This window comes from Bufo gargarizans, chromosome 3 (assembly GCF_014858855.1).
Source record: "Bufo gargarizans isolate SCDJY-AF-19 chromosome 3, ASM1485885v1, whole genome shotgun sequence".
Taxonomy (NCBI): Eukaryota; Metazoa; Chordata; class Amphibia; order Anura; family Bufonidae; genus Bufo; species Bufo gargarizans.
Window position 1 is genome coordinate 126,087,778 of NC_058082.1, and position 24,127 is coordinate 126,111,904.

Consider the following 24,127-nt stretch of genomic DNA (forward strand, 5'->3'; position numbering starts at 1 on the left):
CCATAACAAATAGTGCTGGCAATGTAGTGCCCAAATAATAATGCCATAATGGCCAAATAACACTTCAATACAGTTGCCTAAATCACAAAGTTATAAAGTGCTGCTATCACCATACACTACAAATATAATATACTGTACAATATAGTACACTGAAGGTATCAACATACAGTATCTATATGTCAACGATTCTATTGAAAGTGCTATCCCTTGTCTACATAATAATTCGATGCAATTAAGATTCATGATGTTCACAAGCTTCAACTATAAGACCGTCCTTTTTAACAGGGACACATAGGTTGCACGTCTCAAGTCCAACCACTATTAAACATTATAATGACAGCCATTGTAGAACAGCTTCACATCTACACCTAAAGCTGGATTTACACGGGATAGTTCTGCTCCCGACAGTCGGCTGTTTGCTCAGTGAAAAAGACTGCTGCATTTACATGGGAGGACAGGGGTTGGCTATTGCAACCCCTCTACCTCATACAGAATCATTGTTTCTGGGAAGCAGATCGCTGTTAAGACCGAACGATCTGCTGCACAGAACTTATAATCAGTGGTGCCTGCACGAAGGACAGGATCTCCCAATGAATTAACGTTTCGCTCGTTCATTGGGTGATCAGCAGCACATTAACACGAGCTGATTGTCTGGGACGACAGTTTACACGAACGGTCGTTGCCGATAATCTGGCCGATTATGGTCTCTTGTAAATGCAGCTTTAGAAGTGCTTCAAAGTTCATCTATAGGGGGCAGTACACATCCTCCCCATTCATGAGATCCAACTGGAGAAACCGAGGACAACACTATACCATCCAGTGTAGCATAATTGAATCAATATCAGATTTGGCAGGGGTCCAAATCCCTTGACGATCATCTGTGTGATGAGGCCGCAGCACTTCGAGAGCCTAGCCTCTTTCTAGCCCAGTGATGTCACTGTACATCAGTCATGTGGCCTCGGTGCAGCTCAGCCCCATTCAAGTAAATAGGGCTGAGCTACGATACCAATCACATCCACTATACAATGGATGGTGATGTGCTTGATAAGCTGTGAGGAGGCCATGGTCCTTACCTCCGGTGGACACTGTGGCTCCCTCTAACAGCTGTTCATCTGGGAGTTGATCCCCAACTGAACTCGTATTGCTATCCTGTCCTGAGGATAGGACATCAGTATGAAAATCTAGGATAACCTCTTTAAAGACCAGATTGTTCTATTGGGCAGAAAGCTTCTGTTTGGAGAAAAATCCACCCACACGTAATTTGGAATAAATGTAAACCTTTAATTAAATGGTAACTCTAGTGCAAAAGAGAATGGGAGCAGGGAACACCAGACATCGGTTTGTCAAGGTTAGTATAATGAAATGAAGCATTTCCAGGTTGGCATATTTAGGATTTTGACTGGCTTTATATACGATGGCATCTCTCTATAAACATATCATCCCAGTAGTGCTTGGAGCGATGCCACACTTTTAGTGAAACCAAATCTGCTCTGTGGTAAGGGCATGCATTCTGATGCCACATGTTATAAAAGATTATCTTGATGTATTCCTGATCTTCTGATGAATGGGCATCATGGAGAAACATCTGCAACCTTTGATTTTCTTTGTCGTATAGATTTTTAAGGTGACTCTTCATGTTTTCCTACTTTTATGTTACCTGGAGGAAAGGAACACAACTGAAACCCCAGTTTGCCACCTACATTTGTTGTACTGTGATCAATGCATTTGCAGTTAATTTGCAATTTGTATCTCAGGCAGCCATTTGTATGTTCTTACAAACCAGTGGTGTCAATGATGATCTTGCTGTCTGTGGAGTGGCCTGGAAGGGAAGTCCTCTCTCTCCATAGGTTATAATAGGCACATTTCTTGAATTAATGTATACAAATCTGTGATGTTTTGGAGAAAACCGAATTGTGCGGTCGCCTTGGAGACTGTAGAAATGCAATTAGTAACCTATCGGCAAGTGTTACTGAGTTTGTTATCAAACCATGTGCAGTCTCATCTGATCCACTTATCAAGCTTAAGCATACCAGTCTCCTAGTCCTGCCAGCTGCCATCACGCCGTCATTAGGATGCCGAGAGGCTTGTCACTTGATTGAGCAGAGAATGTCTTGACAAATTTAAGGTTTGTTCCAAACCTATTGCTATTATTTTTAAGGCAACACATTGTAGAGATAAATTAGTTGTGTCCTTTCTACCACTCAGGTCATGTTATCAGAAAATGCTTTTATTCCCTGTGGGACCTCACAGCTGTCTGTCTTGTATCATAAAGGACAGAACAAGTTTGGCAATAAAGGGTAATATTTGTATATGCCGTATCATTCAATATTGGAAAAATGAGTTCTGATTGCCCTGTAGCAACATTTTGTCTTAAGGCTTTTATTTATATATTTGTATTATCTTTTCCAAGCAAACCATTTATTATATCACTGCAATAAAACATAAGTGGCTTGTGGAAAGGTCAGTTGCCAGAATAACTAAAAGCACAAACTGTAAAGATGCTGGCACTGTGAAGAAGAACAGCCGAAAATGTGCAGCAGCATCGCTCACGTTATGGTCTCAGAATTTCATTTAGCTTAGACATTGTCAAGCTATATAAAAAAAAATGCAATTTAAAAGAAACAAAAATCTTGGATAACTCTGTGCCTGTAAGATGTGGAAAAATACTATTTTCTAGTATATTTCAATTTTTAGGTTTCAACACTTATTTTACTTTCCCTGGACTTTGTTAGTTGCAATTAAATCTTGAGGAACAAATAGGTCATTAGAACATGACTGGTTCCTTTTGAAACTGATGGGTTGTGGCTGATTGAGAAGGGACCAAAGCATCTATAGCACAATGAAGCAAGTATTGCAAAAGCAGCAGAATTCTGGCAACCAGGCCGTGCGCCACAAATTTTAACTGCTTCCGGTCAGCCATTTTATGCGTTCCTGACCAAGTCCAATTTAGCAAATCTGATGTGTCACTTTGGGTTAATAACTTTGGAATGCTTTTACTTCTCCAATTGATTCTGACACATCACACTTCATGTCAGTGGGGAATTTGAGTCCATAAGTTTTTATAAAAAGAAAAACGACCACATTTTCAGAACATTTTGAAATATTCCCTATTTTTTTATTTTACATTTCTCTGCTTTTAAGACAGAGACACCTCATAAAATTGGCAATTCATTATATGTCTCCTTTATGTTGGCATCATTTTATAAATGTTAATTTATGTTTTAGGTATTTAGGCTCAGAATTTTAAGCAATTTTTCAAGAAAATTTCCAAAATTGAGTTTAGTGGCCAATTCAATTACAAAGTCACTTTAGAAACTATAGCCTTCAAATTATTCAAAACTTATTTTCGAAACTGTGCGTGTTCATTTTAGGCTGCCCGAGAATTAAAGAAAAATAGAGGTTAAATTTTTTTTTTTTAAGATTTTCCATTTCAATCATTTTATTCCTGTAACATAGAAATGGTTAACAGCAAAGCAAACCTCAGTATTTATTACCTTAATTCTACAGTTTACAGAAACACCCCATACAGTGTGTGGTCTTAATCTGTTGTTTGGGCACACTGCAGGGCTTAGAAGGGAAGGAAGATTTTGCTGGAAAGTTTTTCCGGTACTATGTCACATTTGATGCGACCCTGAGATAACCCTATGGAGGAAACCCCCCAAAAGTTAACCAATTAGTGAGTGCTTTCACCCCACACGCGTGTAATGCGAATTTAGAAAATGTCATTTCTTCCAATAAGTTGTTGCATAAGCCCCATATTTTTCACTTTCACAAGCGGTAACAGGAGAAAAAAAAACGTATTATGCATTTTGTCTTGAACACGACAACATATATCTGTATCAAAGTGCCAAGATCTCAACTAACCGTGAGTAATGTCAATGACATGATTTGTTCTATTATTTGGGATAACAAGTGTACCATTTGTATATACTATAAGAGCCACTTGATCTGGGCTTGATTTAAGCTTATATTTTAAAGCAAATTAATAAAAGTTATATTTTATATTAGTGGGAAGGTGTCCTAAGTGTTGTTCCAACATGACAACATCCCATATTTGGTTGTAAACTGCTGTACATGGCAGGACTCGACAAGAGGAGGACATTTAGCTTTTGCAGGAATAGTTTTTGGATGCTACCTCACATTTGTATAATCATTAAATAATCATGTTTTTGTGTCACCATTTTCAGAGAGCCATATTTTTTTATTTTTCTGGTGATGGTCTTGTGTAAGAGCTTGTTTTTTGTGGAATGGGGTATTGTTTTCATTGGTAGCATTTTGCGTATGAGTTTTTGATCACTTGATATTATGAATTTTGTGAAGCGATGTGACCAAAACAATGGCATTTCTGGCATAGTTTTTATTTACTTTTTTAATGCGTTCACCTGGCAGTGTAGATCATGTGATATTTTTATAGAGGCAGTTATTATGGACTCGTCAATGTCAATTTTTTGTTTTTGTTTTTTACAACGATAAATGGCTTGATGGGGGAAATGCCAGTCTCCTGTCACTGATCAGCCAAGCATAGCTACCGTGCCCACATGTGTATTAGCTCCGGCAACTGGACTACACAGCTCTGTCCAATGTAGTGAATGGGAGCGGCGCCTTTGTCCTCTACACAATGGTGGTAAACTGTGTAGTTCTGGTGCCAACTTCCAGAGCTGCTGCAAAACAGCTGATGTCCAGGGTATTGAACCCACTCCATTCAGATATTGATGGTTTATCAATATAAAAGGAGTGAACAACTTCAGATGCTTTTTTTTTTTGCCACCTCCTGCAATAGGGTGTGACTTGGCTGAAAGGGCCGTGGCTTAAGATGTACCAATGTGTGCCAAAACTGCACCAAATTTCTGGCGCAATATTCTGGCACAAGTTGGCCACCTAAGAGATGATCTAAACTTAGACTTGTAGACCCCCTTGCATCCAATTTTTAGTCTGACTATTGTAAGTTTGCACTAAATCTAAAGCATTTGTAAATGTACCTAATTTTCCCCAAATACTGCAATATGTTTCCAGCGCTTTCAGGATTTATCATTCTGTATTCCAAGCCTGCAAATGCTTGATTTTTTAAAAGTAGTATATTTAGAGTATATGTAAACACAGAGGAGATTTGTCATAAGGGAAATTTTAAAAGTTTGTTTTCCAAGAGTCTACATTGCTATAAATTGGCCAAATGTATCAAGTGTTGCAAGATTTTTTGATAACTGCATTTTTAAGTCCATCACTTCTATCTTGGAATGTTAGTCCACTTTCTATGCCACTCCTTTGCTGGCAAAAGATTTCTACAACTTATTTAAACAGGCTAACCTGTCACGGTGAGCTCTGTGCGTGGTTCCAGGAGGCGGGGACGGCCGAGGCGCGCTCGCGTTATAAGCGCACCCGGTGTCTCCCATTCACTGGGGCTGAGTGCCGAGCTGATCGCTCGGCTGTATGGGCTGCATTGGAACTCGGGAGTCATGTGACGTGGCCACGTCACATGACTCCACTAGTGCACTATTTTTAAATCTGCTGGCCACAGATTGCCTGTTATTGAGGTCCTTCCTGTATGATACTCACCTAGTTTTTGTTTCTGCTTGGCTTCCGATTTCCCGTCCGTCTCATCCTCTGGTCTTGACGTGCTCTCCTGGTTTGACTTTGGCTTGTCCTGACGATTCTCTGCTTGCTCCTCCAGTACCTTTTCTGCTCTCTTGGTTTTGACTCGGCTTGTTTGACCTTTCTGTTTGTGTTGTTTGTCTTCCCTGCACTATCCTAGCTAAGGGTTTGTCGACCAGTTGTCCCTTGTCGCGAGGACATGCGAGTCGAGTAGACAGGGACAGGGGTGAGGGTGGAGTTCAATGGTCACTACCCCACCCCCTGTGTGTGACATAACCATACCCAGTTTCCCAAAGCAAACAAAAAAATAAAATCAGAAAAATCTAATTTTGCAACTTTCGAAGCCAGAATTCTGGAATGCAGGGTTCAACAAATTGACTCACAATTACTGATGGAAATCGCTGAACGAACACTGACTGTTTGAATAAGGCCTTAGACTCAACTGATACCTCGGTGTCTATTAATTTTACATGACAATGGGTGTAGTTCTTACACCATTACTAATGTTTAGTACATTATTTCAATGATCATTTAAAATTAAAATTTTAAGTCTGCTTCTATATTATCTTTAAAGTAATGTTTTTAGGTCAAAAGGAATAGGTACCCAGCACCTTCTTAAAAATATACCAGTGCACGCCTAAGAGCAAGGGGTTGTCTAAAACCTTAAACTGCTAGAAGAAAAGTCAGCACTTACCAAAATATATGTATCTCCTGTGCACCCAGTACGTAATGCTTCAGGCCATAAAGTTTGATAAGGACCACTATGGCAGAATCATTGTTCATGAAAATGTCAAGGATTAGAAAAACATAACTACTTTCTTTGAAAAACAGTACCACCTCTGTGTGTGATAATGCAGCTCTGTCCCGTTGTCACCAAAGGAGCCACGCTGCAGTAAGAGACCCAACCCAGAGACACAGGGTGGTGCTTTTTTATTTTTTATTATAGAAGAAAGTAGCTCAAATCCTGAACAACCCCTTCAACTAAATTGTATAATATATTGTAAATTTTTTAACAATGCTGGTAAAAATGGTGTAATTCTGTTATGATGTGCATCAAACCATTTCTGTTATGTCATTGTAAGTGTGAAATTTGCTGTTCAAAGGTTACCGAATGAGACTAGGATCAAGCACAGACAAAAAGGACTCTGGTCGCTTACACGTAGATTTTGCCCAAGCAAGAGATGACTTTTATGAATGGGAATGCCAACAGAGATTGTTTGCAAGGGAAGAGCGTCATCGGCGCAAACTAGAAGTAGATTACTTTGGGCCCCCATCACCGCCCTCAATCATGCATTATTCTGAACATGAAGCCACGGTGCTTTCTGAGAAGCTTAAAGGTAAGTGCTTGTACATTGGCAGTACCTATTGGCTATTGGCTCACTATTTTGAAACTATTTTAGCTCACTATTCGGGTCTATTCACACGTCCATAAGTGTTTTGCGGATTTGCAAATTGGGGATCTGCAAAACACCGACAATGGGCATTCCACAATTTGCGGAACGCACATTGCCTGCACTATAATAAAAAATGCCTAATCTTGTCTGACAAGAATAGTACATGTTCTATTTTTTTTTTTTGCGGATCCGCGAATGCGGACAGCACATTCCGGCCCCATTGAAAATGAATGGGTCTGCACCCGTTCCACAAAATTGCAGAATGGATGCGGACGTGTGAATGGACCCTTAAGAACATTTTTTTGGTTCATTATAGTCATATGTCTGTTTGTCATTAAGTTCAGTAAAGTAGGAGTATTCTTCACTGTAGTATGAATTATTGCAACAAGTAGAGATTATTTGAAGAGCTGCTGTTTTACAAGAAGAACATTATTTTCCATTTATGTTTTCTAATTCTAAAAATGCTCTTGGGTTATTTTGTGGGCGACTACTATATGTAAAAGCCGTGTTTAAGTTAAGTTACTACGGAATGCTAGGGCTTAATTCCACCATATATGGACAGCATATAATAAAAGGTAACTAGGACATGCAGCTTTTTCTTATTGTCAACTTGAAAAAAATCATAGGTTGACAAACCCAAGTAGTTAAATGCTCATCGGAATACAATTTTCCTTATGATCTCTCCTTAGGTGGACCCACCTCTTAAAGGGACACACCCATCACTATAATATGCTGTCACTTTGATTGTTGGGGGCCGACCCCTGGGGCCCCTTCAATACTCAGAATGAAGGGTACACAGCGCTGGTCTATCTTTGTGTCCCCTTCACTTTTTTCGGGAGTGCTATGGTGCAGACAAAACTTACAAGGGAACTTGGAGCTAAACCAGCACTGTGGCTCCCATCTTCTCAGGATAGGTGAGTCTCAGAAGCAGTGATGGCCAGTTCGCAGTGTTCGCAGTGTTCGCCACATGCGATCTGCCATCTTTATTCCCAAGTCCGGCGATGCAGAGCAAAGTCCTTACCTGTGCCTGCGCCGCGAGCCGCTCTGAAACACACGCGGTCACCGGGAGCAGCCTTCATCAGGCTGTTTTCGGAACTGCCTGCTCCCGGTGACCGCATGTGTTTCAGAGCGGCTCGCGGCACAGGCACAGGTACAGGTAAGGACTTGCCTCTGCATCGCCGGACTTGGGAATAAAGACGGCAGATCGCATGTGTTTGTTGGCAAACACTGCGAACTGGCCATCACTGCTCAGAAGTTGAACTCCCACTCATCATAAAGTGACAACACATGCTTTGAAAGGGGTATTGCCATCTAATAAAATTATAGCATATCCTAGTGATATACCGCCACTTTATTAGATAGCAATATCTTTTTAACGCATTAGTTCACCTTTTTTACTTCTTTAATGGAAGTTAATTCTTCTTAATAGCAGCAGTAATGCATTAACAGAGTAGTTGAGTAATGGGATTACCATCTCATTGGGCAACCCTCTTGCAAAGCATTCTTGTATATGTGCAGCCTGTTGGCCAAATAAATCTTGCAAGACTGATCCTTTGAACGGATTCAAATTTGAAAAGGCACCTGAATCTCCACGCTAAAAAAGGGACAAACTACATATTTTTAGCCCTCATTGACACAAAGATACTGAGGCATGAATTATTATATTAGTACATGGGCGTCAATGAGCTAAAGACTTGTGCCTAGCCATACTTGTACAATATTTCCCAGGAGAAGGACCAAAACCTTCTTCTCCTTCAGAATCCATCATCTTAACGTATTACATTATGAGCGGTTCTTTTCTTGCCCTCAGCATCTCTTGCCTTTCTCGTTTCCCTTGTGCGTTGACTAGAGATGCGTGTGCCTCACAAAGTACATTTCACAAATAATAATATCTGCTTTTAGTCCTGATCATCTCAGTTGACTGGACAGCTTTCTCTAATCTTCTCTGTTCTGCAGGGAAGCCCCAGGAGCTTTTTAAGGCTATCTGTGTAACATTATGTTCTTCACTGGTCTATTTATACAAATGTTTAAACATAGATTCAATTCATTTACAATTTAGACTGCAAGAATTATCACCTTAAGTATGTTAGATTTGAATACACCCTGAAGGGAATAGAATTTTCTTAAATCAAAACTTTTATGTTAATATCAATTTGATTGGTTATATCCCTAAGAATGATGGGGGTTTAGCATAAATGTTTAAAAGGTGAAATGGTTTTGTACCTTATGAAGACATTTTCGTCTTGGTGACAACTCCCCTCCACCAATTGTTTGTAATTGAAACTCGTGGTCAGTTATTTTAGGAGCTCACTCCCAAGTTCCCCGTGCATACGATCTCTTCTACTACTTTACAGGTCAACTAAACTGTCAGAGTTGTGTCTATCTAAAGTTGTCGCCAATTCGAGACAGAGGGGATATGATAGAAACTTTTATATACAGTACAGACCAAAAGTTTGGACACACCCTCTCATTCAAAGAGTTTTCTTTATTTTCATGACTATGAAAATTGTAGATTCACACTGAAGGCATCAAAACTATGAATTAACACATGTGGAATTATATACATAACAAAAAAGTGTGAAACAACTGAAAATATGTCATATTCTAGGTTCTTCAAAGTAGCCACCTTTTGCTTTGATTACTGCTTTGCACACTCTTGGCATTCTCTTGATGAGCTTTAAGAGGTAGTCACCTGAAATGGTCTTCCAACAGTCTTGAAGGAGTTCAAAGAGATGCTTAGCACTTGTTGGCCCTTTTGCCTTCACTCTGTGGTCCAGCTCACCCCAAACCATCTCGATTGGGTTCAGGTCCGGTGACTGTGGAGGCCAGGTCATCTGGCACAGCACCCCATCACTCTCCTTCATGGTCAAATAGCCCTTACACAGCCTGGAGGTGTGTTTGGGTCATTGTCCTGTAGAAAAATAAATGTTGGTCCAACTAAACGCAAACCGGATGGAATAGCATGCCGCTGCAAAATGCTGTGGTAGCCCTGCTGGTTCAGTATGCCTTCAATTTTAAATAAATCCCCAACAGTGTCACCAGCAAAGCACCCCCACACCATCACACCTCCTCCTTCATGCTTCACGGTGGGAACCAGGCATGTAGAGTCCATCCGTTCACCTTTTCTGTGTCGCACAAAGACACGGTGGTTGGAACCAAAGATCTCAAATTTGGACTCATCAGACCAAAGCACAGATTTCCACTGGTCTAATGTCCATTCCTTGTGTTCTTTAGCCCAAACAAGTCTCTTCTGCTTGTTGCCTGTCCTTAGCAGTGGTTTCCTAGCAGATATTCTACCATGAAGGCCTGATTCACACAGTCTTCTCTTAACAGTTGTTTTAGAGATGTGTCTGCTGCTAGAATTCTGTGTGGCATTGACCTGGTCTCTAATCTGAGCTGCTGTTAACCTGCGATTTCTGAGGCTGGTGACTCGGATGCATTTATCCTCCGCAGCAGAGGTGACTCTTGGTCTTCCTTTCCTGGGGCGGTCCACATGTGAGCCAGTTTCTTTGTAGCGCTTGATGGTTTTTGTGACTGCACTTGGGGACACTTTCAAAGTTTTCCCAATTTTTCGGACTGACTGACCTTCATTTCTTTAAAGTAATGATGGCCACTCATTTTTCCTTACTTAGCTGCTTTTTTCTTGCCATAATACAAATTCTAACAGTCTATTCAGTAGGACTATCAGCTGTGTATCCACCTGACTTCTCCACAACGCAACTGATGGTCCCAATCCCATTTATAAGGCAGAAAATCCCACTTATTAAACCTGACAGGGCACACCTGTGAAGTGAAAACCATTTCAGGTGACTACCTCTTGAAGCTCATCAAGAGAATGCCAAGAGTGTGCAAAGCAGTAATCAAAGCAAAAGGTGGCTACTTTGAAGAATCTAGAATATGACATATTTTCAGTTGTTTCACACTTTTGTTATGTATATAATTCCACATGTGTTAATTCATAGTTTTGATGCCTTCAGTGTGAACCTACAATTTTCATAGTCATGAAAATAAAGAAAACTCTTTGATTGAGAAGGTGTGTCCAAACTTTTGGTCTGTACTGTACATAAAGGGAATCAACAAGGTGAAAGAGGAGAGAATATTTAAAAGAAGAAAAATTGCTACAAGAGGACATAGTTTTAAATTAGAGGGGCAATTGCTGAGAGAGCAGTGGATGCATGGAATAGCCTTCCTGCAGAAGTGGTAGCTGCAAATACAGTGAAGGAGTTTAAGCATGCATGGGATAGGCATAAGGCCATCCTTCATATAAGATAGGGCCAGGGCTATTCATAGTATTCAGTATATTGGGCAGACTAGATGGGCCAAATGGTTCTTATCTGCCGACACATTCTATTTTTCTATGTTTCTATTCTCAGTAGTAACACAGCTCTGGATTATACTACAGGTTCTGACTCCAGATCAATAGAAGTAATGCAGTTTTACTTGACCTTTTCTGTAGTTTAAAGGGGTTGTGTAGTGGTATATTGATGATCTATCCTCAGGATAGGTCATCGATATGAGATCGGCAGGTGTCCGACTTCCGGCAACCTCGCCAATCAGGTGTTCAAAGCAGTTGTGGCACTGTGTCCTCTTCTAAGTTTTACTCCACGCCAATTCCCTTGTAGTGGTGGTGCAGGTTAGTTACAGTTGCTTGTCTTATTCAAGTGAATGGGATGAGTGGTTGCAATTACAGTGGACGATGTGCATGTAAACGAGCGCCACAACCCAAACAGCTGATCGCAGGGGTGCCTGACCCCCGCAGAGCTGATATTGATAACCTATCCTTTGCACAAGCCCTATTAAAGGGGTTGTCCTGGCTTTTCCTATTCATGACCTATCCTCAAGATAGGTCATCAATATCAAATCGGCGGATCTAGTAAAGGCCCGGACATCCCCTTTAATCTCTGTAGAATCTGTAAAAAAATGACCATCTGGTTTAAGACCAGTTATCTTTATGTGGTTAATACTTCTTTCCTTATGTCTATATCTCTTTTACACTGGTTAGTGCAGTGATGAAGCTATAAGGATGTCTGTGAAACTTAAAATGTATATAGTTGGATAACTTGGATAACCAAGGATAACATTAAATTGGATTTAGTAAAATATACCGTCATTATCCTCACATTTGAATTATGGCCATGCTGTTCAATGACTGAGCAAAAGGCTACGTACTTAAGACTCCCATACGTCCCAGTTTTCCCAGGTCATTCATTTGAGAATTTTGCCATCAGAAATGGAAAAGTTACATTGCTTATCTTCATGTAATTCGGATTCCTACTTCCCCTAGTTTAAGAAGGTTAGTGACTCCCAGAAGGAAGCTTTTGCTGGATTTTATAGCCCAAGTAAATTTCAAGAGAAAGAGTTGTCTCCTAGTTTTGGTTCAATTAATTAGGCATCCCATATATGTGCCAGATAATGGAGCAGCTGTTGGATTCACATTACAAGCGTATTGTTCCAGGCAGGCAGAGCTCAAGCCATTCCATGATGAGAAAAGCATTTTCATCTTCATCATCAAAAGGTGGCTGTTTGAAGGGCATTTCAAGAATAAAATGCAAATATTTTTTCATGTACATCAATTGTACGATTTTATTCCATCTCTCTTCTAAATCTGCACTTTACCTGTTTAAATTATCTTGTTCTTTAACAGTTCTTTGTGTCAGCAAAGCTAAAATGGAAGATTTTCTCGCGGCTTGTTTGCCACCAACACTGTTGGCATAAAATATATTTTTAAATTGAAACTGTTCTCTTTTGAATTAGTTTTTTCACCATTTTAACAATAAAACAATGAATATGAGCAGAGCAGCAGGAAATATGTGAGGAGCCTTCTCTGGCATCACACTTTATAAAATAGGTTTCTTTTCTTTGTATTGAAGTTGAAGGAGTTCTTTACCTTTTTGAAGTGAATGGGACTGACCTGCGCCTAAGGCACGTGACATAGTTGTGTGTGTCACTGGCCCACGGGAAACAATGAGAATGCTGAGACACTACTGCGAGCGCCACAGACTTCTCAAACAGCTAATCAACTGGTGACCTGGGTGTTGGACCCCTGCTGATTAGATGCTGATGACCTATTCAAAGGATAAATTATCTGTAAGAAAAAGTTAAAGAACCCCTTTAACGTCATGATAAAATAATGTTGGCTTCTAAGATATAATTTGGGGGGTTTTCGTTTTGTTTTTTTACCTATGTCTACTGTTATAAATAAAATGTAGACGTAATTTAAAGAGGTTCTATATATTTAGGGAATAAGCACCATGAAACCTGGAGGCCAAAGCCACTAAATATAACTGCTCTGGTCCTGATTGCTGACTGTTTTCGAATAACGCACATTACTTTATCTCCCACTATATTCTACTTATGATACTGGCAGGTGTATGAGTATACACACATATTCAAACAAAACGTTGCTGTCACAGGCCCTAAGTCAGCACCAATTAATTTTGAAAAGTGATGTGGATGCTGAGCCATACAGGTTATACAGAAAAGTCACAGATACTTTTGAAAAGTAGTTGATTGGAGTGTGGTGACAACTACAACATTTGACTGCTTTTATTCTCAATTTCCAGTGTCTGGTGTCTAGGTTGTGTAAGGCATCAGTGCAGCTGAACATTGTGGTGTGCTCCTGACAACATTAGGAAATTATCTAGAACCTTTCACCTTGTACTACACTGGTTGTCCTCCTCTCATTCCCCCAGCACTAGGAGTATCACATCTTAATTAGACTATAGTTAATGTGCGCATAAGCAATGCTTAGATGTGTATTAAGATGCAAATGTGAACTCTTCCAGGCACCCTTATACGCTAGGCTTAAATTAATTGCATGTTATGTTTTAGTCTACTATATAGACTATGGACATACGAGGAGATTTATCAAAAGTGGTATAAAGGAAAACTAGCTTGGTTCATTTTCCAAAGGAGCTCTAAAAAAATGTAAAGTGGAGTGTCATTGTCGCAATGGGCAACTAAGGCTACTTTCACACTAGCGTTCGGGTGTCCGCTTGTGAGCTCCGTTTGAAGGGGCTCACAAGCGGCCCCGAACGCATCCGTCCAGCCCTAATGCATTCTGAGTGGACGCGGATCCGCTCAGAATGCATCAGTCTGGCAGCGTTCAGCCTCCGCTCCGCTCAGCAGGCGGACACCTGAACGCAGCTTGCAGCGTTCGGGTGTCCGCCTGGCCGTGCGGAGGCAAGCGGATCCGTCCAGACTTACAATGTAAGTCAATAGGGACGGATCCGTTTGAATATGACACAATATGGCTCAATCTTCAAACGGATCCGTCCCCCATTGACTTTCAATGTAAAGTCTGGACAGATCCGTCTGAGGCTACTTTGACACTTAGAAAATTTTTAACAATATAATGCAGACGGATCCGCTCTGAACGCAAGTGTGAAAGTAGCCTAAGCCTGTTCTTCTTTACACCAGTTTTGACAAACCTCCCCAAAGTAATATTACCTATATAGATAGTTGTGTCATATGTTTGTCTTTGTGGCTTTCACATTTACATTGCATACAATTTGTGTGTAAAACACTTTAACTATTGTTTAACCCCTGTCATGCACAATACATTATGAAGATAATTAACTTAGGCCAAGTATCTAAAATAATTCCTTTTCTTCCAGATGACAACAAATTCTTAGAAGCCATTTCTATTCTCCTAACTTGGATAGACAGAGGAGAGGTGAATCGAAGGACAGCAAACCAGTTCTACTCCATGGTCCAGTCAGCAAACAGTCATGTTCGACGATTGACAAATGAGAAGGCAGCACATGAGGAAAAGCTGGAAGAAGCCAAGGAAATCTATAAAACTGAGCTCCTGGGAATTCTTACTCAATGTAAGTACCTCTTTTGCTTTTTTTTCTAAGTTTTGGGGTAAGTAATTGTAATTAACTTGGGCCCACATCAAGATGGACAACAGAATTAAGGTAAGTCATGTTTCTGTGAGAGTCTCAATCAAGTGACCTTCAAATTATGTACACTACTTTAAGCAAGCTTAATGTAGCTCAGGTGACCTTATAAAACACCCATTATAGGACCAGATCATAGCTCAATATATAGAAAACTAGAATAAAACCCAAAGTTAGAGGGGTGCTGCAAAGGCCCACAATTTACCCAAAGCAAATGCTTTTACCCACATGCCAAGATCAGATGTTTTAAATGATCATGACTGTTTTTCTTTCAAAATAAGCTAGTGGGGCATATAGATTGCTTGATTTTCGTCCCTAAATTGAACATGAAAAACAATACATGTGCTTAACAATACAAAAGCTTAGCAATTCTATAGATTTTTTTCCTGTGAATTTTAGTAATTGTTTGCATGCTGCCTCTCAAAAAAGGTAAAGCTCTTATGAACTGCATTCACATGGCCTTGAACGTTCTAATAGCAGAGTTTTAATTTCCCAGTTGACGTTAGATCAATATAATAATGCTGTGAATGCAATTTCTGGAACAAGCTTTTAGATGCTCTGATTTTACATTAATAAGACTAAAAAGCATCTGACTGGCGGCATAAAGTAGTTTGAGGGCTCTATTGATTTATGAATCTCTCGCTGAAGTATCCGATGTATCAGATTGCAGTATTTTTCTGTAGAAAGAGCTTGAGCATCACAACCAATTAGACTTGTGTTCTTCAGCAAGTGGTGCAGTGTAATAGTAGGTCTCTTATTTTCATGCAATAAAGTTTGCTTGAACGTTTTGGTTGTTGGTTGTCAAGTTTGGACGTGACCATTTGGACATTATAGCTTGAGAAAACAGTTTTCTGTGTTTAGAGCGAGCACTGTGAAGATGAGATGGAAACTCTTGCCCCTTACTTTCATTTTTTTTTTTTTTGCATAACAAGTAACCAAAATATACAAACAGCAAATTAAAAAAAATTACATAAAATTATAGTGAACATTTATATGTTACAACAGTTTCCAGACAAAACATCTTTGTACAGGAAATAGCTAGGTGTCAGTAGTAACATCAATAACAGATGTTTAACGCTTTAGAGCTCCAAGAAATGAGTTTGGATTCATCCCAGTAGTTTGAAGTCTGTGGGAAATAGGCAAAAAAATATTCCAGCTGGACATTTTTATACAAATACACAAAGCAGTCTTAAAATCCATGTACTGCTGGTAAAAATAAACTTTATATAGCACCATCATATTCTGTAGAGCTTGTACACATACAAATCAAAATAGACATCACAGAATTACAAGTTAACATACAATTCAAATAATAGGAGTAAGGGTCCGGCTCGAAAGAGCTTACAATTTATGAGGAAATGGGGGTGACACTGAAGGTAAAACTGATTGTTTTCTAAAGTGGTCCAGCCATCTTTGTACAAAATAGAGTAGTGCAGACTGAGCTGAATGAGCTAGTGCACCGAGTGTGGGGAATAGTGTTGGATGATGGTGTTTGGTTCTGAGGAGTGAGGGGGTTGTGTGGTAAATGGGAAAGATTCAGTTTAGGGAACATTGTAAGCCTGACTAAAAAGATGTGTTTTTAAGGCACATTTAAAGCTATGGAAGTTGGACATTAACTTGATTGTCTTGTGCAGTAGATTCCAGTGAGCTGGTGCAGCTTGAGAAATGTCTTGTGGACAGGTGTGAGAGGTTCGAATTATGAAGGATGTAGATCTTAGATCATTGGCAGAATGGCAAGCACCAGTAGGTTGGTAGGCAGAAATAAGAGAGAATATGTACATAAGTGCAGCGCTGTGGAGAGCTTTTTGGTGAGGGCACAGGCTAGAGACATTGTTGTGGTTGGACAAAAAAACATGAGCCTGGCAGCAGCATTTAGGACAGACTGAAGGGGGGGGGGGGGGAGTTTAGTGAGGGGAAGACTGATAAAGTAATGAGTTGCAGTAGTCAAGATGAGTATGAATCAAAGCAACAACAAGTTTTGGGTGCTGCCCCTGTGAGAAAATGGCAGATTCTGCAGATGACATGAGCATGCAAGTGATTGAATATGGGAAGCAAAGGAAAGATCGGAGTCAAACACAATTCCAAGACAGTGGGAATGCTGCCCAGGAGTTATGTTAGTACTACAGACTGAAATTAAAATATCAAGGTTAGGTAGGTTAATAGATGGGGGAAAGACGAGAAGTTTAGGTTTTGAGAGATTCCATTTCAGTTAGGCTACATTCACATGACCGTATGTATTTTGCGGTCTGCAAAATGAAGATCCGCAAAAAATACTGATGATGTCCATCTGACATCAGTGTTGATCCGTATTTTTTTTCCGGATTCATTGTAACAATGCCCATCATTGCACGCAAAACGGACAAGAATAGGACATGCTCTATATTTTTTGCGGGACTACGGAACGAACATACGGATGCGGACAGCTGTCCGCATTTTTGGTGGACCCATTGAAATGAATGGGTCCACATTTAATCCGTAAAAAAAAAAACTGAACAGAAACGAAATACGTTCATGTGAATGTAGCCTTAGAGAGAGGACTTGATTTTAGAGACAGCTGCCAGGCAGTCACTGGTAATTTGGAGGACTCTTGGAGTGATGTCATGGGATGAGGTATATAATTGGGTGTCATCAGCATAGAGATGGTACTAACAAACCTGTTGATGTTCTGTCCGATTGTAGCTTTGTAAAGAAAAATACCTGACTCTTCATCTTCCATTAGGGGAGAGTTGGGCGACCTTCAAACACATTAGATGGTCGCCTGGTCACACTGAAATCAGCATGTTCAGCCAACATTCATATAATGTGTATGGCCACCTTTAGTTTTACTTTTATGCTGCATGATGCTGCCATGTCAGACTATAGCAATATATATGCCTTGGATTTGATGATCAGTAACTTTTTTTTCCTAATATGTTTTTGAAGGAATCAAAAGATAACATCATCCACTTGACTAGAGTAGTAGTTCCATAATTAAGCCAAAGGATGCTTCAACGTAATATTACATGTTTGTGCTGAAATGAAACCTGATTAAAGGCAAGAAAATGATGCTGTGTAAAATTGACCTGAAACCATCAATCTCAAAGTCTTAGGAATTTGCATTAATGCCAGAATCAAATTATTCATCTCTCAGTTTGCCTTGTCTGTTCTGGAGAATAATATTTAGATATTTTGATCCTCGCCCTGGAGATAGGCTGTTCTGTTCCTTTTGAATTGTGCTTTGAGAAAAAAGGCATTTACTTTTCCGAAATAGACGTCTTCAACTGGGTCATAAGAATAGATAAGGTTATTCTGAGGGGTCGCTAACAGAATGGCAAGGCCTTATCTGTCTACAGGAGACACACATGAGGAATAATGATGGCATATAAGGAATTGTAGAAGCTTTTCCATTTGTCATATACACTTGTAAAGCTATTGAATTCTTCTTCATATCTGTGGTTCAGGGGCAAGTTGCAAGAGATGGGAAATGTCAACTAGTGTCTTCGCTGTTTTTTTCTTTTTCTGGCCCAAAGATTTAGTTGTCTGCTCTAGCCTTTTCTCTCGATTCCCTGGCCAGAGTATTTCATAGGCACCCTGGTCTAATGCCCTGCCAGCCAGCCCCACCAACAAGTTATGCTACCAACACTTGCTCATGGAACCCTCTATGGATACGTTTGGGGTTCATCTGGCTGCCTCAGGTGCTAGGGACTCCATCCAGACTAGCGAGAGTTATGGATGAGGTGGCATGGATAGACATCTGGAGAGTGGCACACCCGAGCATACTCCTGCCATGCAGCTCCCCACCACTCTCTTGGCCGCATAGATGATATTATAGCCAGTAACAAGTCAGCAAGTTAATTTATTTTTGCACATACTGTATATAGTGCCAAGTTTCTCAGATTCTGGCCATGTCTGATAATGTTTACAAGTATATCACTTGGTCTCGTATATGCAGCAAATTGCTATTTAAATGTATTGGTACTCAAATGGAATATGTAAATTCAGACAGTTTCAGTTTCACAGAATGCTCGTAAGTATCACTCAAGAAAAAGCCGATGAGTTGAGCTGCATATGACATAGAAATAAATTACGGAACTACATCATGTTTCAAGGGTCAAACATTGCTAAATTATTTTCTGGGTTTTAATATCTTGCTTTAATAATGCTGTTAAGCAGTCTTCTAAACAAGTCCTCTCTGGGAGGCAAATGATCATTTTGTGCCCATTAGATGATACTTTACTGCTTGCAATTTCCCAGACAAGAGCCTCCTTTGAATACATGATTACCACATTGCGTATACCTAGATCCTAAGTTCCCACCTAGAACAGCCTGTCAGTTGGGTGCAGCAAATGGAAATGAGGCAGGTGAAACATCTGCATAGCTTGCACATAGTCCTTCAGAAATGTTAAACTGAGATTCATTAGGTTTCTACCAGTGAGGAAATTGCTAATTGTCTATTCAGTTAAGTACTTAAACTTTAAAACATATTGGAAAGTTTAAATACCATTCACATTCAGAAAAATGGTCGTACGTGTTCCTGTGTTAACGAGAAATCTGTTCTGTGTACCAAGAACTTTTACCGTCTGCTTCATGCAGCTGTTCTTTTTCTGCAGCCCTGGAGGGGCTTAACATATATGTCTGCTCTCATGTAGGTCATCACTCTGCAATGCTAGTCTAGCAGAAATGTAGGTTTGTAGATTTTAGCCCCAAATTACGGATACAAAAATTGCTTTGAAAAAGCATAGATAAGGGTTCTGTGTTTGTTTTTTTGTTAGTTAGAAGGCAAGATTTCTGGAATATGCTACTAAGTATTAGCTAGCTGTTTGTAAAGCACCTACGCATTTCACAGCTTTGGTTGCATTTCGTTCTCTCAAATCTGTCCCTTTCACCATGAAACTTGGCATCTAATTTTCACATCTCGACACATAGTAAAAATAAAACAGAGCGGAACACATCTGGTGTATGTATGCATATCTGGAGAATATGTCTATCAACATAAAGCCCTATTGCACCCCACGTTTTTATCTGATGACGAGATCATTGCAAATTAATGATAATTTCAGATTTTTTGGGGTATGTTTTTACCTTTATTCAGACAGGCCTTTACTGTTAAGGATGAAAAGTGTAGTATGCAAACAATGAATATGGCTAAAGCGTGTGAACGCATTAACGTGAAGGTTGAATAGAGCAATGGTGGCCATGTCATATTAATCAAAATGATCTACAATATTTATTCTGCCTCATATGTTTAGCTAGACAGTTCTTCTCCTGGGGCCTTAACAGTGAGAGGATATTATGTCTAGCTGCAATCTGGGGAAGTTGCATCTGTTTTGATGTACAATACATACTTGACCTAATGCCCTTGACAAGATCAACCTGAATCAATCGTATTCTACTTCTCACAGTGTTGCTTGCTTCCAAGGTGTTGTACCCAGAGCGCTACATATAGTAACTAGGCGAGCGTACTGTATACCAGTCTTTTTTCACCAATACATTGGTATGATTAACAGCAGAACACTCCCATCTGTTCACTCCACTAGTATAAAACCCTCTCCCCAAAGTCCTGGATGATAGTAGAGTGGAAGTCCAATGAAAGCAGAGCACCTAAGGGAACAAATAGTTAATATACAAATGTGGTACAAGTGTTGTCAGGAAAAATTTGATCCCATGTTCCTCGTGCCAGTCATCTTGTTAAGCCAAAAGATCTCTCATGACTTTCAAATTCTTGGTTTTCACAGTATCGTGAGTAGTCACTTGTTATAGGGTTTCTCCGGGAATTAAGAAAATGCAAATGGTAAATATTACTTTATTATAAATGTATTCCCAAATACCTTTCATTAGTTATAATGGCTCGTTTTGTCTAGGGAGCATTGATTAGGAGAAACAAAATAGCCGCTTTCCTATTAGTGCACACAACACTGAGGTAAAGAGCTACCTCATCCTCCTCTCTGCTTTGCTTGTCAGGGATTATTATCCTGAATACAGCTGATAAGATCTTCAGCTGAATCTCTGTGGGAATGGAGTTCATGAGGAGACATGAAGTACAGAGGATGGACAGGACAGACTGTGGTAATACAGACTGCTTATTTAGGCTACTTTCACACTTGCGTTCGGGGCTCCGCTTGTGAGTTCCGTTTGAAGGCTCTCACAAGCCGCCCCGAACGGATCCGTCCAGCCCTAATGCATTCTGAGTGGATGCGGATCCGCTCAGAATGCATCAGTCTGGCTCCGTCTGTCCTCCGCTCCGCTCAGCAGGCGAACACCTGAACGCTGCTTGCAGCGTTCGGGTGTCCGCCTGGCCGTGCGGAGGCAAACGGATCCGTCCAGACTTACAATGTAAGTCAATGGGGACGGATCCGTTTGAAGTTGACACAGTATGGCTCAATTTTCAAACGGATCCGTCCCCCATTGACTTTCAATGTAAAGTCAAAATGGATCCGTTTACATTATCATGAACAAAATTTTTTTTTTTTTTTTTTTTTTTTTTTTCTTCATGGTAATGCAAACGGATCCGTTCTGAACGGATCTAAGCGTTTGCATTATAGGTGCGGATCCGTCTGTGCAGACACCAGACGGATCTGCTCCGAACGCAAGTGTGAAAGTAGCCTTAGCCACATCTGTTTATGAACTTCATTCCTACAGAGATTCAGCTGATGACCATATTAAACTGTATTCAGGATAATATCCCTGACAAGTATAGAGGATGAGGCAGCTCTATAGCTCAGTGTTGTGAAGTAACTTAACCTGCTGTGTGAGTAGGACAGGTTTTGTGTGTACTAATAGAACAGCGGCCATTTTGTTTTTCCTAATATTTGCTCCCCAAACAAAACAAACCACTATAACTAATGTAAGGTATTTGGGAATATATTTATAATGAAGTAATATTTAAGTATTTTAATTTTCTTAATTCCCGGATAACCCCTTGAAGTTAGGTAGAACCAGAAGGCAGCTATTTTCCCTCTTAAAACTGCACTAGAATAGTGTTAGGTTTTTATAATAAGAAGCTGTGGGTTGGGGCTGAGAGAGGAGTAGTAGATTACTACATTAGGTGTTGGTAGAAAGTGGGTGATACTTAAAACCCACATCAGCATTAAATATCTTCAGAGAATAAAAGAAACAATTGATTTACTGAGGGCCAATATTGGCAGTGTAGTAGCATGAAAAGTACTGATTAAATGAATGTCACTACACTTGACCCTTATTAATTGAGACTTTCTTCTGTAACTAATCACTTAGAAGATTTTGATGTGAAGTGTTTAAGTGTATGTAAATGAAAGTATTGGACGCTTGAGGGACTCAGTTTCAACAATAAAACCATGTAAGTACAAAAGACACATGACTGGGTGACTATGGATGAAGTCTTTACGTGTTTGATCCATAGGACCCGCATGTGTCTTTATTTTGCTTTCTCTGGAATGACCACAACATAAATTGCTTGTCTTGTTTGACTTCTTTGTTCACTGAAGTTGAGCAGATTGTGGCCGTTTTCAACGCTTCCTCCAGACAAAAAGCATGGGACCATTTCTCCAAAGCCCAGCGCAAGAATATTGACATGTGGCGGAAGCACTGCGAGGTGGGTGTCTTTGTTACCATTATATCCATCGCTTTCATCACAAAGTGAACATTTCTGGGGTGAATGGAGAGTGTGTGGTCCGCTAGGAAAAAGAAGGTGGGTTTAAGACATCTAATGCTCTGCACATTATCATGACATGAGATGTATTTTCTGTGTTGGACGATGTCGTGAAGACCAAGCAACTTAAACTTCTGGAGACCAAGCAGGTTTGTGAGACCACCATTAAGCTTTTTACAGTATGCCTGATATTGAATGGTTATGCAGTACTCTATAAAGTTCTGGTAAAATGCTGTATGCTAAAAATGCAAACATATGCAGATTCTTAATGAGCAATTTCACCTGTTTTTATTTACTTATACCCAAATCAGCATTTAATTGTCTTTATTTCTTAGAAATAAAATGCGATACGCTTCTTGTTTAAAGAGAACCACATCAGCCCGCAACTACAACCCATCACAAATACCTTTATGGTTTTCTTGCTCAAGTCTCCATTCATGTTAATTGTAAATTTGTGTGCCATATGCAAATTGTGCCTTTAAAGGTATGGGAGGCGGAGCTCCCACCACAAGTCAAGCTTGCCACGCCCCCAGACAGCTGCTTCACTGCTGATTGATATCTATAAACCAGCAGACATCAGACGTGAGACACCCAAAATCCTGCACAAGCACTGTTAGCAATTATTCTTGGTTCCTGCAGTTTGTCCAGATGCTCTCTCTTTGGCTTCAGAGGCTCACTGCGCAAGCGCCACATCTCGGGACCACGCACATCTTGGAATGTGGTGCTTGCTCAGTGAGCTTCTGAAACCAAAGAGACTGCAGCTTGTCTGACGTCAACAGTGAAGAGACTTGGTAGAGAGAGCACCATTATGCCCTTGACCTCCATCACAATTTGCGAGGGGCGCGCGTGGTATATCGAAGTTTTTAACTAAACAACAAAAAAAACAGCACTTTACAATTAACATCATTGAGGACTTGAGCCCAAAAAAAAACTATAAGGTACTTGTGGCAGTTGGTGGCTGATATGGGGGTGACAGGTTCTCTTTATTATGCTTCTATTGTATCCCACGCCACATTGTTATGCCTGAAACTTTCTATGCATGATTGTCGTGGTTATTATGTATCTACAGTGTTTCATCTGCATATGTCTGTGAATGCATGTGGTTTAATTAGCCTTCACATTGATAAATTTGAGTGTATTTCGTTATACGCTTTACTTTTTACGGTCACCCAGTTTCCATTTGCTGTTCAGCAACTGCTTTTACTTTTGAACCCGAATATTAACAGGTAAGTACAATGTCTTTTGGCTTTATTAAATTGTTTTTACACTTTACCTCTCTGATGTTTGTTTTGGTTTGTTAATTGAACACAAGGTGTAATCAGTTATGTCCTCTTAAAGAACTATCACAAGAATATGCTGTCGCTTATTGATCAGTGAGGGTCCGACATCTTCAGACCCCACTGATCGGGTAGCGTAAAGATGCTGCAGAGCCCTGAGGAGCACTATAACTCCTTCACAAAGCAGTGGCTGTTCCGGCACTGTGCAGGAACTGTAATGGGCTGATATGACCCACACTGATCCTAGCCATATTCCACACTGATCCTAGCCATATCCCACACTGATCCTAGCCATATCCCACACTGATCCTAGCCATATCCCACACTGATCCTAGCCATATCCCACACTAAAAAAACAAA

The 24,127-nt window shown here is 40.1% G+C and overlaps 1 protein-coding gene across 6 annotated transcripts in view; it reads left to right on the forward strand.

The window, feature by feature from the left end:
- ENOX1 (ecto-NOX disulfide-thiol exchanger 1) overlaps window positions 1-24,127 on the forward strand; it is a 593,767-nt gene that overhangs the window by 461,503 nt on the left and 108,137 nt on the right. For all 6 annotated transcript variants that reach the window (XM_044283882.1, XM_044283888.1, XM_044283885.1 and 3 more), the window contains 3 exons: window positions 6,693-6,926; window positions 14,600-14,812; window positions 22,327-22,433. In XM_044283882.1, the coding sequence (XP_044139817.1) occupies window positions 6,693-6,926; window positions 14,600-14,812; window positions 22,327-22,433 (554 nt within the window). The remainder of the gene's footprint in view (window positions 1-6,692; window positions 6,927-14,599; window positions 14,813-22,326; window positions 22,434-24,127) is intronic.